This window comes from Bactrocera neohumeralis, chromosome 5, assembly GCF_024586455.1.
Source record: "Bactrocera neohumeralis isolate Rockhampton chromosome 5, APGP_CSIRO_Bneo_wtdbg2-racon-allhic-juicebox.fasta_v2, whole genome shotgun sequence".
Taxonomy (NCBI): Eukaryota; Metazoa; Arthropoda; class Insecta; order Diptera; family Tephritidae; genus Bactrocera; species Bactrocera neohumeralis.
This window is the reverse complement of record NC_065922.1, coordinates 39376634-39392837: the sequence shown is the minus strand read 5'-3', so window position 1 is coordinate 39392837 and position 16204 is coordinate 39376634. Positions and strand designations below refer to the sequence as shown.

The 16204-nt window shown below is 37.1% G+C and overlaps 1 protein-coding gene across 1 annotated transcript; it reads left to right on the top strand.

Annotated features, from left to right (window-relative positions):
* The first annotated feature begins 310 nt into the window (after nucleotides 1-310).
* Nucleotides 311-5901, top strand: LOC126760063 (integrator complex subunit 2). Its single transcript, XM_050475424.1, has 4 exons — nucleotides 311-1209; nucleotides 1355-1599; nucleotides 3399-4838; nucleotides 4915-5901. Exons 1-4 carry the CDS (start codon nucleotides 406-408, stop codon nucleotides 5771-5773), a joined length of 3348 nt encoding a protein of 1115 aa, XP_050331381.1. The 5' UTR covers nucleotides 311-405; the 3' UTR covers nucleotides 5774-5901.
* Nucleotides 5902-16204: the final 10303 nt, after the last annotated feature.

Genomic DNA, 16204 nt, shown 5'->3' with positions numbered 1-16204 from the left:
ATTTTCCAACCAGAACAAATGCCTGTTTATGCCAATAGGAATAGGTCTGTTCGGGTGTGAAATGAAATATTCTTATCAATTACATAGCACTGTTTGCCAAGGCAACAACGTGCAAAACTTTCAAATATTTAAAGTGGCATCCATGTTTAAATCTTTATATATTGCATTTATTTATACAATTGTACGTATAGAAGAGTTTCGCTTATCACTTTTAAACCTTTTAGAAAGTTTAACATTTTTGATAGCACTGTAATTTAACCGATTGGTAGCTTACCGCCAAGTTATCAATTTTATAATCGAGTAAGCCGGTCGTACCATCCCTATTCCGAGTAATATTTTGACATTATGATTTAGGTTTAAAGAACTTGTTTGTTTGTAAATATTTAAATCGATTTTGAAGACAAAATGGCAAATATAACTTCAAGAGTTTTTGCGGCCATGCAAAATTTGGATATTGCAGCTCTTTCCACTTATCCATCTCACGAAATACGTCCGGTGTTACCTTCACTAGTACGGATGAGTTTATTGTCCCCTCTTGATAACACGGAATCATCAATGGAATCGCGTAAACAAATTTTAGCGGTTCTCATTGGAATTGAAGTTGTAAATAGTATAGTTTCATACTTGCAAGTGAATTACCATGAGTTAGAACAGGAATTAAAAAAAGAGCTGCAAGCACGGCAGAAGTCGGTGTACTTCGAAGGGCAGCAGCATGAATTTGGTTTACAAACCGGTATAGCTCTCGGATTTGAGCGCGCAGATGTTACTCGGAAGGTGCGAGTTGTTTTATCTGAGATTTTTAATATTCAATGGCAATTATCGGATCAAAAAACATTTTTGCAATCAGAGATTCTGGACGATGGAATCTATTTGGAGGAAGTTGTCGATATTTTATGTATTGCCTTGGCGGAACTTCCTTCCTTATTGAATATTTTGGAATTAGCGGATGCTTTGGTGCATGTGCAAAATGGACAACGTATTATTTGCGCTTTAGTGGCAAATTTTCCTGATTGCTACAGGGATGTGGTTACACATATTATTCTGAATTGTGATGAAGAAAGTAATGAAGGGAAACTAAAACTCTCATTATTAATGGCGCTAAATGAAATGAACCCATCTCAAGCATTGCCAACGCGATCTATATGTGTAGAGATTCTAAAAGTTCCATCTTTTATGCTCAAACTTTGTTTAAAGTTTCCCGAAGACTTGGTAAGTAATAACTTACATATTCACTAACTTTGTTTAGTAACTATGCAGAAGGTCGGTGCTTCAGACACTCGGATAGCCTTTGATTATTTTAGAAATCTACATGTATATTTATTTCATATGTAATCATACGTCTATATTCTCTTAGGTGGCCTTTCTCACTGGAATGCTACTCGGCAATGATCAAAATGTTCGGACGTGGTTCGCTATTTATATAAGGTCAAGCCAGAAAAGAAAGAGCGACGCATTGAATTTAGTGCGAGTAGAGCTATTGCAACAGTTGCAAAAAAATGTTCAAAAATCTTTAAATCCAGGAAATGGGGAAGATTATACTGTACAAGGAGTGGTGTTAATGCGTTTATATTGCGCTTTGCGTGGAATAGCCGGATTGAAGTAAGTGTAACATATGTATGTATATACGCCTAATTCTGTTTTTACTTAATGTACAAAAATAGGAGATTGGCACCTTATCTTTAAACCTATTAAAAATTGCGAAAAATAAGAAATAAGAACAAGTAAAGAAGAGCTAAGTTCGGGTATAACCAGTGGCGTAGCTACAACTTTGGGCGCCCGGGGTCAAGGATGTTCTGCCGCCCCCCTTTATCCTCATACCTACAAGTTTCATAAGGTGGTTCGAACAAAAGTAAATTTTTACAAAATATCTTCGATATTAAGTATATAAAATTTAGGAACTAGAAGCCACGCAAATTCTGAAGTTCCAAAATTCTCTTCATACGGGTTTTGAGGAAATTGGTAGGAAATTTACAAGACATCTTAGTAAAATCCATAGAAAAAACCCATTTTCGCCCTATATCTTGTACACTTTTGACACAATTTGCAAGAATTTTTGCCCGATTTGGAGTTTTTAAATATCATTTTTGAAAATTTGGAGAAATAAAAGTATGTGTTACATCCAAAGCATGTGGTAACTGTGAGAGTGACACGTCGCTAGATAAAGCTAGAAAAGTGCATTTTTAAGTTCTATCAATATTTTTAAGAAAGATATAAGCCAAAAGATGTAAGACAATTCAAAGACTGAAGAGTATTCGAGTAAAAATTATATTTTTCATTGTTATTCAGATTATTACATTGTGAGTGTACAACTCTTTATCTTTTATAATAAGATCGTTTTGCCGCCCTCAAAACGTTGCGCCCGGGCACTGGAACCACATATTCAGTTCCTAGGGACTTGAACTTGGAACAGTTTGGATCATTAGTAAATAGGAAAGTGAAAGTTTAAAGTAAAATTTAAAATTGTATTACATGGAAGTATGGCGTGGCTGTAGTCCTAACACTGTAACATACAAATGTCAGAGGAATGTCACGTACCAAATTTGGTTGAAATAGGTCGGGCGGGTTTCGAGATATGTGATTTCACCTAAAAGTAGTGATGCCACACCCATCGTCCAATTTTGACACCGACTCCTTTAAAGCCCTCTCATACTATCTCAGAAGTAACATTCAATGTCTCTGCCGCATTTAGTAATTGGTTTATCGCGCTTTTCACATTGTCGTTAGGAGTTTTTATAATATTTTCGCTAGGCGAATTCGGCTTTTGTAGCTTCTGTGGTTGAGGAGATATGTACATTAAACTTACAAGAAAGCGGGACCACGCCCACTTTTTCAAAATTTTTTGCATTCCTGTGAAAAATTGGAATTTTATATTTTAATTTAGTGCTTAGTTATGGTACTTTTTTTTTGGTTATTGGCGTTTTGTGGGCGTAAAAGTTGTCCGAATACGCCCATCTACAAACTCGTCCTTACTTTTTTTTACCTAGAAACACGTGTACCAAATTTCGTCAAGATATCTCAATTTTTACTCACGTTACAGCTTGCACGGGCGGACGGACAGACATACAGTCACCCGGATTTCAATTTATCTCGTCGTCCTGATCATTTATATATATATGTCTTATCTCGATTAGTTTTAGACAATAAATACAATCGATAGGTGAACAAAACTATTGTACTCTGTAGCAACATGTTGCAAAAGTTTACAAATGTCTTTCCAAGCAATTCTGATTCCATTGATTCAGAAAAAACTGTCGACTTTTGTATAGTAAATTTTCGATAAATTAAATCTGAGAGCTTTTTAGATGTACACACATATATGTACATATATTAAATAAAACTTAGAAAGCCTTGTTTAATAATTTATTTCTATTTTTTATATTTTTTATTTTTACGTTTAGATTTAATGATGACGAAGTCAATATGTTAACTCAACTAGTTACTAGCCGCCCACAACCAACACAATCTGGACTTCGATTCGTCTCATTGGCCCTTTGTATGCTTATTGCGTGTCCATCTCTTGTATCAACAACAGTTCTTGAAAATAAATCAGTTGAATGGCTACAATGGCTTATAAAGGAAGATAAATTTTTTGGCAGAAAGTCAGACACCTCTGCATCTCTGGGTGAAATGTTGCTCTTGCTCGCAATACATTTCCATAGCAATCAAATAACTGCCATCAGCGAGTTAGTTTGTTCTACTTTAGCCATGAAAATTCCTATTCGTCCAAATAGTACAAATCGTATAAAACAAGTTTTCACACAAGATCTATTTACTGAACAAGTGGTCGCATCTCATGCAGTTCGCGTGCCAGTAACACCCAATTTAAATGCAAATATTTCCGGTTATCTTTCGGTCCATTGTATACATCAATTATTGAAATCTCGAGCATTTTTAAAGCATAAAGTTCCTATTAAACTATGGATTTACAAGCAAATCTGTAATTCTGTGCGACCAGTTCATCCTGTAATGCCAGCTTTAATAGAAGTTTATGTTAATTCGTTAATAGTACCGAATCCGTTGGGGAAAGTCAATGTTGATCACATGCATAAACCATTCTCTGAAACCGAAATTTTACATATTTTTAAATCATCGAAAGCTACTACTATTGATAATAAAAACTTCTTTGGAGCCACCCAAACTATTTCAATTGGCGCTACATCCGCAGAATTGGAGGAAATAGTGGGCATTGAAGTAAAATGTAATTTAACGGCTCAACTACTTATACTATATTATTTGGTTCTTTATGAAGAGACTCGTCTTTCTAATACACACAATCAGTCTACCGCCGGAAGAAAAATAAAAGAGTATACCAATAACTTCCTGGCAGAGCTGCCTATGAAGTATTTGTTGCAGAAAGCGGAACAATATCAAAATGATTACGCTGGTCTATTTCATCCATTACTTCGCTTAATTATCTCCAACTATCCTCATTTGAGCATGGTTGACGATTGGATGGAGGAGCACTATGTATCTAATCCAGTATCACCAAACCTCATGGTGAATAAACAAATTGAACGTGCTCTTGTTATTAAGGCACTTGAAAAAATAAGTACGAAACCGGCAATAGCAATACGGGTTTTTAAAGCGCTTTTAAAGCTGCCTGCTGAAGATCTTGCGCAATATACAGATTTAATAGTTGAAAACATGTCAAAAGTTTTTCAGAAAAACGTTCCACGAATTATTCAAGAACTCTATAAGGATATATGGTTACGACTTAATTCGGTTTTACCTACTAGTTTTTGGAAAATGTCTTTAAATTCTGTAATGAATGCGGAAACTGGTGCTACAAGATGTACATATGTTAATGAAGATTTATTGGATCCATTACAGGTTCTAAGGTATGTCTACAACTATTTATATAGCTATTTTTTTTTTTACTCCGAAGAAATGAAATATACGATTTACATATTTCAGGTGCGGTAAACATGTGTTTTACTCTCCTTACACGTTAATGATACTGCTCCGAATACTTCAAGGAAGTTTGGCCGCATCTAAAGCTTTTCTCAACATACAAATGCAATCTAAACAGATATTAGATAAAAATGGTCAGTTACAAAGTGATAGTGATCGCGATGAATTGAAGACAGCATTAATTGCATCTCAGGAGAGCGCAGCTGTGCATATACTTCTGGAGGTTTTAGCAGACATGAACAAAAATGCAAAAGACACGGTAGCAACGTTTTCGTTACGAGAAACGCAAGGCATAATATGCTCATTTATACATCAGGCTTTTATATCCGAACCTTCCTTAGCTAAACTAGTTCACTTCCAAACATATCCACGAGAAGTTATACCAATGATGGTAATGGGAGTCCCTTCAATGCATATATGTATAGATTTTTTGCATGAATTTCTCAGTATGCCGGAAATGGATAAACAAATTTTTACAATCGATTTAGCATCACATCTCGTTCTTAAATACGCTATACCCAAAAGTTTGAGTGTCTCAAAATTCTGTATTAACACAGTCCAATCTTCCTTATCTCTACTTTCCACACATGCTAAGTGCAAATTTTTAAGTAACATTCTTCCGGCCCTTATACGATTCGCGGAAGCTTTCCCAATTTTAGTTGACGACTGTATTAATATTTTGATGTTAACTGGAAAGAGTTTGCATTCACAGGGAACTTTAGGTATTAACTCAACTCAAATGCAACTTACATCAAATACAAAACAAAAGTGCTTCAAGGATACACAACAATATATAAGCATGATAGAGGAAGCTTTTGAAACGCTGATTACTAAAATTGTGAATAAAGTTGAACTGTACTGAAACTGTTCCACAAACGTGAATAATCAATTCACTTAGACAGTAAAGAAATAGTAAACAATGTCGCAGTGACTTCTCCGTTATTTTTAAGTTTGTTGGTAATATTAATAAAAAGATTTATCTTAACTAAATCGTTAGTTTTTATTAAAATTATATTACTAATGTCAAAAAAATGAAAATATTTACTTTCCTAATTTGTTGCATCGAAATGGCGTATCAGCGCTAATTGAGCCTGAAGTGGCATCACTCCTACCTATCTACCTGCAATATAATAGTTTTGATCATATGACGGTTATTTATAGCACATAAAACTAACCCTGATGTATATAGAATAGTGCTGATCCAATTGATCAGGAAGATGAGACGAGGTTAAGGATGATGGGTGAAATTGGGATGTCTGACCGCCCGTCCACTATATATGTGCGTTATCTTACTAAAGTAAAAGGACAGAAGGGAAGGGAGGATGGAGTGTTATGTTATGTTAAGTTAATGCAAGTGAGTAAAGTTCTCTCATTGCCATTCACTTGAGAGTGGCCAGAAATGATTCTTTCACATATGGCTCAAGCAGCCCACGAGTTCCCGCCTTAGCACCCTCTGGGTAGCCAAAGAACATCCGTTTGTAGGCAAGCTAAAGTGAGAAGGCGAATCATACCTTCCCCAGGGTTGTGGGCTAGGTTTGGGACCCGCCGCGTGAAAAACGCCCCCAATGAAAATTAAACAACAGCCTCCGAAAAGACCCGCCAGGGGAAGCAGAGGAAGAGGAAGATCTCCACTCCGTTGGAAAGACCATGTGGAGAAGGACGTGGCTTTGCTTGTAATCTCTAATTGACGCCACATTGCGAAAAGAAGAAACGACTGGCGTGCTGTTGTAAACTCGGCTAAAACCGCGTAAGCGGTGTTTATGTGAGAACAGAAGAAGAACAGGCCAGAAGCAATATATTTTATTGTAAAGATGGTCAGACAGAGCTGTATGTGAACTGTTGGCAAATTTGGGGTATCATCACTTTGCAAACATAGAGCCTTTTGTGCGGCACCTCTCATCTAAAAATGGTGGATCATAACTTTTCAAATCTTTTGATATCGAATATTAGAACCCTGTGCCGACTGTTAACAATTCCAAGATTTGAAGTGTCACACCTGGGAGAAAATACTAAAAATATGAGCCTTTCAAGGTAATCGACCAGTACCAGTATGGTCGCCTGCATATAATGGGAGACAGACTAATAAACTTCAGACGTGTCGCTTGATGTCTTCCACCGAACACTTGCACAATGAGGCTTGCATGTTTCCGGTTAAGGAACACAATGTTCTTCTCCCCAAGAGTTTTCTTTCGTAGATATCATTCTTGAAACTACCTGTTTGGAGCGGAATCGCCTCCTAGAAGTAACATGAGATTATTCTTTGGAATGGACGAAAACACTCCAGCTCGGAAATTATTCGACGCAGTACCCGCCGGGGGAAGCCGAAGAAGAGGAAGACCTCCACTTCGTTGAAAGGATCAGGTGGAGAAGGAGGCTTCGCTTGGAATCTCCAAATGCGCCACCTTGCGAAAAGAAGAAAGGACTGGCGGTGTGTTAACTCGGCTATAACCGCGTAAGCGTTTTCTACGCCGATAAAGAAGAAGATATAAGTCATACACTGACCGACAAATTCGGCATAATTTTGTTAGAAAAACGAAAGTCATTACTATATGTATGTATAGTATAGGGGTGTTGGTTTCGACCCTATAATATCCATTTTTGAGACAACTCAAACATTGGCTGATATATCCAGCTTAAAGTCACCTGGAAGTTCTAAAATCTTTATATTATATTAGGTATATGGGGATTAAGGGAAGTATTGGTCTATTTTGATCAATTATCGAAATACAGACATACCATTGTCAGAGAAGGATTATCCATGATTTCAATTTTATATCTCACACATTGGCCGATATTTTTGATCAAAAGTCAACTATAGATACGGGGGTCCACATTTTCGGTACTTAGGGTCTTGAACAGTTTTGGTTGGATTTGGACAATTTTTGCTCAAAGGGTTCCATACTTTAAGGGAATTATTGCTGCAAAGATATGGGCTTTCACCAAAAACTGGGCGGTGCTACGCCCATCATCCAATTTCCACACCGACTCTCATAAAGCCTTCTCATACTATCTCGGTGGTAAAATTTAATGTCTCTGGCGTAATTAGTTAGTTTATGGCGTGGCCAACGCGCAAAGGATCATAAATCTTCCGCAGAACTTTTCTCTCGAAAACTCGCAACGTCGATTCATCAGATGTTGTTATCGTTCATGCCTCTGCACTATATAGCAGGACGGAAATAATGAGTGACTTATGGAGTTTGGTTTTTGTTCGTGGAGAGAGGACTTTACTTGTCAATTGCCTACTTAGTCCGAAGTAGCACCTGTTGGCAAGAGTTATTCTGCGTTGGATTTCCAGGCTGACATTGTTGGCGGTGTTGATACTGGTTCCAAGATAGACGAAATTATCTACAACTTCGAAGTTATTACTTTCAAAAGTGACATGGGTACCTAGTCGCGATTGCGACGACTGTTTGTTTGATGACAGGGGATATTTCGTCTTACCCTCGTTCACCACCACACCCATTTGCTTCGCTGCCGTATCCATTTTGGAGAAAGCAGAACTAACGGCGCGGTTGTTAAGGCCAATAATAAGCTGCAATCGCAACAGACAGCCCAACGGCTTTTTACTCGACTTGCAGTCCTGCTTCTAAGAGCACTCATCAGCAACTCGGTATAAGGGAATTGTGGAATGGCATTTCAAGCTCCTAACGTACAGCTGCAAACGAAACCATTGGTTTTCGCAAAAAACAAAAGCTGGTACGATCGGTGGCGCAGCGGAGAGAAAACAGACCTACCTCGCAACGTTACAATCGACCACAATACGTGCGGAATAGGATAGAAATCGAAAGTTGAAGAGGCAAGCGAGATGTATTTGCTGACAAAAAAAGAGAGAGGCCGAAATGCGTGAGTACGAGGGGCTTGACAAGCTGGTCGACATGGGTAATGCTGGAAATTTCTACGAAAAGATGCGGCGACTAACAGTAGGTTTCAAGACTGGAGCCTACCCTTGTAGAATCTAAGGAGGTGATCTAGTAACCGATGCTCAGAGCATACTAAAATTATAAGGGAACACTTCTCCAGCCTGCTGAATGGCAGTACACCATAAGCATAACACCAGGAGAAGGCGAACCCGATTCCCCAATCGATGACGATGGAGCAAACGTTCCATTGCCCGACTATGAAGAAGTTCGAATAGCAATTACCTGTGGATTGCCGGCCAAACTATTCAAACAAGGCGGCGAAGAAAGGCGGCTGATAAAAAACATGCATCAGCTTTATTAAACATGGTCGGACGAAAGCTTGTCCAACGATTGGAATTTAAGTGTGCTCTGCCCAATCCACAAAAAGGGAGACCCCACAATCTGCGCCAACTAACGTGGGATAAGCCTCCTCAACATCGCGTATAAGGTTCTATCGAGCGTATTGTGTGAAAGATTAAAGCCCACCGTCAATAAACTGATTGGACCTTATCAGTGTGGCTTTAGGCTTGAAAAATCAACAACTGACCAGATATTCACCATGCGCCAAATCTTAGAAAAGACCCGTGAAAAGAGCATCAACACGCACAATTTCCTCGTCGATTTCAAAGCTGCTTTTGACAGCACGAAAAGGAGTTGCCTTTATGCCGCTTTGCCTGTGTTTGGTATCCCCGCAAAACTAATACGGCTGTGAAACTAAACTGACGTTGAGCAATACTAAAAGCTCCGTCAGCATCGGGAAGGACATCTTCGAGCCGTTCGATACCAAACGAGTTTTCAGACAAGGCGACTCCCATTCATGTGACTTCTTCAATCTACTCTTGGAGGAAATAATTCGAGCTGCAGAGCTTAATAGAGCAGGTATCATCTTCTATAAGAGTGTACAGCTGCTGGCGTATGCTGATGATATCGATTGCACGAAGCTATTCCTAAGCGACCGAAATTATGGATCGATAACTCTGGCGTTTTGCACCACGATAATGCACCTTGACATACTGTATTGATTCTTCGTGAGTTTTTTCCCAATTTTCAACCAATACCGCGCGGCAACCTCCGTATGCCTGATTTAGCTTCGTGTGACTTCCAGATATTCAGTAAACTCAAACGATCGTTCCCGGTTTTGAGTCAATTGAAGACATTAAACGTGAATCGCTACGCGCATTACAGGCTATTCCGGAAATTGACTTTAACAAGTGTTTCGTGAATTGGAAAAAACACAAGTGTATTGAGATCAAGGGGAATTACTTTGAAGGGGATGACATAGATTTCGCAGAATAAATTAAGAATTTTTAAACTAATGTCAGGAATACTACGTTCCAAATTGACTTCTAAATCTTGGAGAGAGTGTGGTGTTAATTCACAACTTTGTGGAGGCCATTCAGTGTCACAATTTCTTTAAATAATCGAATCTCCAAACTTTTCTCGCAATAATTCGTTTGTAGCATTCATGCGTTCATGGAAGGTTGGTTATCATCGATCTATACCATTCTCCATTGACAGTAACGGTTTCACGGTTGTTTGTTGAATCATCTCCCTTCAGGGTTATGCGCTGGATTTGGGACCCAGCGGTAATTCGTATATGGTATATGGTAAAACACCAACCATAAGCCGCGCCCAACCTAAACCGGTAGTTCGAAAATCTTTGCATTAGATATATGGCGGACAAGAAAAGCCTTCATCCGACTTAACCCATTTTTCACATTTTGGCAGACACACGCAAAACGGAAGAGCGGGTTAATTAAGGGGGTGCGACCTCGATCTTGTATAGTGGTTAGAGACGACATTGATTTATTTTGAATTTCAGAGTTTCTAACGCAGGTGCAGGTGAAGGTTAAGGAAGGTTCGGACTTCGTCTTTGCAGCGGCCTACTTTGAAAAGGGGGCGGCTACAGCTCTCCCTACAGCTATCCACATATATATAGATTACTGCTGGAGTAATAAGCTCCCCCTTATACAGGAGTGCGACGACAACACACGCATGTATTATTATCTTAAATTTATTATAAGTAGCAATATAAGCATTGGGAATGTGGGTTGCGAACATGCGTTCGTCACCAATACTCGAAGGTTGGTCCTGGGTATAACTTTGAACGATGAACTTATGGCAAGGGCCATAGAATTGAAAGTAGCGGTCAAGGACCTTCCGCTCATTCGTATCACAAGAAATATGAACTGAGATTTTTACAATTCATAATAGATTGTTCACTAAAGTCGAACACCAGGAAACGTTGCTTTTCAACAAGGCCAAACGTACTGACAATTGGGGGGAATACAAGCAGCATCTAACCAACATATCGTCATACTCAACGAAAGTCAAGCGGCGGTAAAAGCGATTTCAGGCTATAAGATTAAATCGCTATTAGTGGATGAGTCCATGAAAAGGCTGAACAGCCTATCAGTCTGCAACTGAATACACCTGATCTGGGTGTCGAGCATAAAGGGGTAGGCGGTATTAGCTGCTCTGCGGTAGGGTTCCACACCATAAAAGCTGTTCCGCAGTCCCAAGGTCCTTGGATCCATTTATGTGAATATGGATCACAACACCTAAATAGTACCTAGCAAGTTCCTGGAATTCATCCGAGTGATGGGCTTTTGGGAATATATGGAGTGGGTACAATAGACTTTAGGTCGCGATGCAAACCTCAAAAGATATAGTAATAGGTTATGTGCTCACTTAGTTTTATTGCTACATATATTATACAGCGTGCCGGTTTAATTTGAATAAAATCAATCTAGGATAAATATTAAGATATTTTACATATCCACGGTATAAAGTCAACCGGAAGTGTGAACATCTTATACTACGTATATTGGAGATAGGATAGATCCGACTTTATCTATTTTTGGCATTATCATATAATGGGTTGTCAAAAAAGTCTTGCGGTATTTTTTTTTAATTTTTTTTTTTTATTGAAATTGAAATGAATTTTTGATGACTCATGCCCAGCTCTTGACCGATGCTACGGCTGCTACTATGCCGGTCTCTTTCGACCAATTCAGCGATTTTATCGCAATTTTCGACGACAGGCCTTCCGGAGCGTGGCGCATCTTCGACTACCTCTACACCAGAACGAAAACGTTGAAACCATCGTTGTGCGCTGGAAATGGAAACTGTATCGGGTCCATAAACTGCACAAATTTTATTGGTGCCTTGAGATGCATTTTTGCCTTTATCGTAGTAGTACTGTAAAATATTCCGTATTTTCTCTTTATTTTGCTCCATGTTTGAGACGCTATAACTCACGAACGACTTAAAAGAAACGACAATCAATCAAACACGTGTTAGCGCGTGAAATGAGCTTTCCAAAAAGGTATAGCATGACCCGATGCGACGAATAAAACTAGAACTACGCGTTTTCAGCGCCAACTAGCGAAAATACCGCAAGACTTTTTTGACAACCAATATTATTGACAGAAAGAGATGCTCTCTGAGTTTCATTAAGGTATCTCATATACCACCACAAATATAAAGAGTAAAGTCAACCGCTTGTTTGAGAACTCCGGTAATACATAGTTATTTGAGGCTAGGACAACGATTTTATCCATTTGCAAAAAGATACATTTTTATTTAAACACGCTCTCTCAATTTTACTCACATATTGGCCTAAATTTGTGGAATAAAGTCAATTGGAAGGTCGAATATCTTTATTTCACTTGTATTTAAGGTGAGTATTTAACCAATTATCTAGGTGCGTGAATGGTTGTAGTTCGATTTTGACAATTTTTGGTCATCAGGTGGGACATCTTGAAGGACTATTCGTGAAAGTGTAATTAGATAAAAATTTATTAAGAAAACTTAAAACTTTTTTTTTTACACACAAAAGGTTTTTATCATTTTGGCACGCTGAGTTTAAATTGATTCAAAATAGAAATGCAATAGAAATATTCACAATTGATTTAGCGGAGTTTTTTAAATTAAGAATAAAATAAAAAACAATTTTATTAAATATGGTATATGTATGCATTGATGTTCGGCGATGAATATCTGGTTAACGCTAACTTAATCGAAAAATTATACGAGAAATTATACAAGACTTTCTGGGCATTCAAACAACATAGCCCTTCTTTACTGGCAGGGTAAGGATTTTGATTTATTACAGGAAATACTGCAATTTTCCCGCTGTTGCGCTGGCTTTTTGAAGATTTCATACAGTCTGCTTTATATTACGTTTATTGGAGCAGCATCTCGCTTCACAATATGCGTTAAATAAATGTTTCTAATATTGGAATATTATGCAAATGCAAATTGCTTTATTTGCATAATTTTCAACGTTATTTGAATAATCCTGCACAGTATATCTAAATGACCTGGCTTAATGTAAAAATCTCTTTTTACTCCATAACAATTTTCTTCCTGAAATCATAAAACGTATGCGTACAAGCGAAAAAGCAAATTTGTAATAATACCCTCTACAATAGTTTGTGACAAAACAGAAGCATTTCTTAAAATGGAAAGTATTTCAATAAAATAGTAACAAAAAAGTAAGGTGTAACCGAATTTTCAAACTATCAAAGGTGATTCTTCTAGGTCTTTGCAAATCTTTGTATTAAAGTAAGGATTAGATAAATTCGGCTGTATCCGAATATTTGATTCGTGTCTGAGATATTTAAATCGAAATCAATCTAAGTAATTACAATGATATGTGATACAAGCTCAACCAAAAGGCTTAAGGGGTTACATGGGTTTCCTCAGGTAAAAAACAGCCATTTTTCAACATTTGTTTTTTCATATAAAACATTAAATATTTTATTTGAATTTTTCATTGTTACAAACATACACTATTATCAAAGAAATTCTGAAATTTTTGGGGAAAAATATTTTAAATTCGGCTATGGCGACGCCATTTCAGATAACCCTCGAAAAAAGATGGGCCCGCGTTGGCGGGATAACTCCACTTCGTACAGGATCATCTAAAGTGAAAAAATACGTGTTTTAGTTGAAACCTTAACTGCGAACTTGAACGAATAAAAAGAACTGGAAATTGGATTTTTGACAGATATTTTTACAAAAAAATTAATATTTCAAGATTTTTTTTTTTTAATAGTTCTAATCGAAAAAAAATCCTTCGTCCAAGTTTTTAATAATTGTATCTCAAAGACCTGTGATCCCGAAAACATGTCCACATAATTTCATTAAAATGCCAAATTATTGAATAATCAGATCAGAGTTGATAGTGAGATGCAAAATCGGAAATTATTATATTTGGTAGATTGGGGCCTGGATCGATTGCATTAACTTTTGCGTTGTTCAATTGTACTTGAGAACATACCACACAATCTTATGAGGATAATTTAAACCGATAGACTAACGAAAATCGTTATATGTAGTATTTATTATCATTATCAGGATTAAACTATAGTATGGAATATCTAATATTATATCTTCAATAAGTTTTGCTAAGATGTCTTACATATCAATATACATACATATATGGTGTAAAGCCAAAAGCAAGTTTTAAATTCTGATTTAAGGCCATAGGAGCTAGTCGTAGTATTGACCCGATTTATACATTTTAGGCATCACGACATGTTATTACCAGAACGACGCTCTCTGGGTTTCATGAAGATACCTTATAGAGTGACCTACATATATGTATATAAGGAATACATTCAAGCAGTTGTTTTAAAATTCTTATATTAGGTAATGGGAGCTAGAAAAAATATTCATTTAATTTTATACATTTTAGTCAGAACAACTCACTGTTCGAAAATCTCTATATTACGTACATATATGGTATACAAGTCTATGTACTTTATCGGGAAATAAATAAGAAAAGGCTAAGTTCAGGAGTGACCGCATTTTGCGAGAATCACAGGTGGGAAATATTTTCAGGTGTTATTTTTGTAGTATGAATTGGTTCTACATTAAAAAATGTTGCATATAAATTCAATATTAACTAAGTTGGGGTGTAACAGAACATTTTATACTCTTACATCTACCAAGCCGGCTAAATATAACACTTTCAGCTATTGGCAATATTAAAAATATAGCGAAAGGGTTCAACTTTATTATGTGACGAAATTGTGAATGAATTACAATCAAATTTGGTATCGTATTAACTTGAAGTTCATAGACTCCCTTGGTTTTATTACTATACTTTACTTCTTGTCAGAGAAAATTATACTAAATTTGGGTGTGGAGAAAAAACAGAATATCAGTTATATGGAGCTAAGACAAGTTATAGCTTGACTTTATCTATTTTAGGTACAAAGAAATACCGTTATGAGAAAACACGTCCTCTCAATTTCATTATTTCGCAGCGTCGGTAGATGTTGTTGCTGCTCTTTGTATTCCATTTAATTTTCTGATGTTGTGTTGTTTCTTTACCGCTGGCCACCATGCCAGTTCTCCATATGACAGCCGTATATATCCAAGTTTTCTTCTAAGTACATAAGTTGCTATATATATTTCTGGTCTAATAATGTAAATAGGCATAGGTATTTATCAACGAAAATGTTTTTTTTTTTTTTTGTCGATTGCTGTTTTGTTTCGGGCTCATACGCATAGATCCATGATTTGTCACCTGTGACGATCTTATAAACGTCTTTTGAAGCACCGCGATCGTATTTTTTCAGCATTTCTTTACACCAATCCACACGAGCCTTTTTTTGAGCGATTGTCAAATTGTGCGGGATCCAACGAGAACAAACCTTTTTTACGGCCAGGTGTTCATGCAATATCGAATGTATGCTGGTGGGAGAAATGCGTAGACATGCCTCTATCTGAAGGTATGTTACATGACGGTCTTGCATTATCAGTTCACGTACGACATCGATGTTTTCTGGCACAACGGCTGTTTTTGGACGACCTTCACGGAATTCGTCTTTGAGCGAGCGTCGGCCACGATTGATGTTCACGAGTTAATTCCATTTTTTGGCCGAGATGAATTTTTTAATTCCCTGTAAATAAAACAATTCACGATTAAATGACAAAACGTTCTGATGGTGCAAACTTCAATGGAGTCAGATACCTGGCAAGATTTTAGGCCATATATATAGCAACCCCCGCACTGTGTTGCGGCTGATAAGTAACCACTCCGATTATTTTTTTCAGTGTTTTTATTATTAAATTATGCAATTTTGTCACAGACATTCCAAGTAAACAAAAAACACATAAAGCTTATTTTTTTTTTGGCCCGTTGATTTTTTTAATTGATTTTAGAAGTCAAATATACAAAATTTTCACGAAAAGAGGGGATTTCAGGGCTGTATTCAAAATGATCTCATTTGATTTTGGTGACAGATATTTTGATTCGGAAAAAAAATCTGCCTTCGGACAACAATCTTCTGTAAAACAAAGGAATGTTGTTTGAGACATTTTCATATGCACCTTTTTTAGAGCGAAAACCCGACTAAAGGTCCATTTTTCCTTTAAAT

Excerpts from the sequence above, each read along its gene's own strand:
- LOC126760063 (XM_050475424.1), top strand. The coding sequence starts at position 406 with ATGGCAAATATAACTTCAAGAGTTTTTGCGGCCATGCAAAATTTGGAT. Across the intron at positions 1,210-1,354 it reads TAAAGTTTCCCGAAGACTTG|GTGGCCTTTCTCACTGGAAT; the intron begins GTAAGTAATAAC and ends ATATTCTCTTAG. Across the intron at positions 1,600-3,398 it reads CGTGGAATAGCCGGATTGAA|ATTTAATGATGACGAAGTCA; the intron begins GTAAGTGTAACA and ends TTTTACGTTTAG.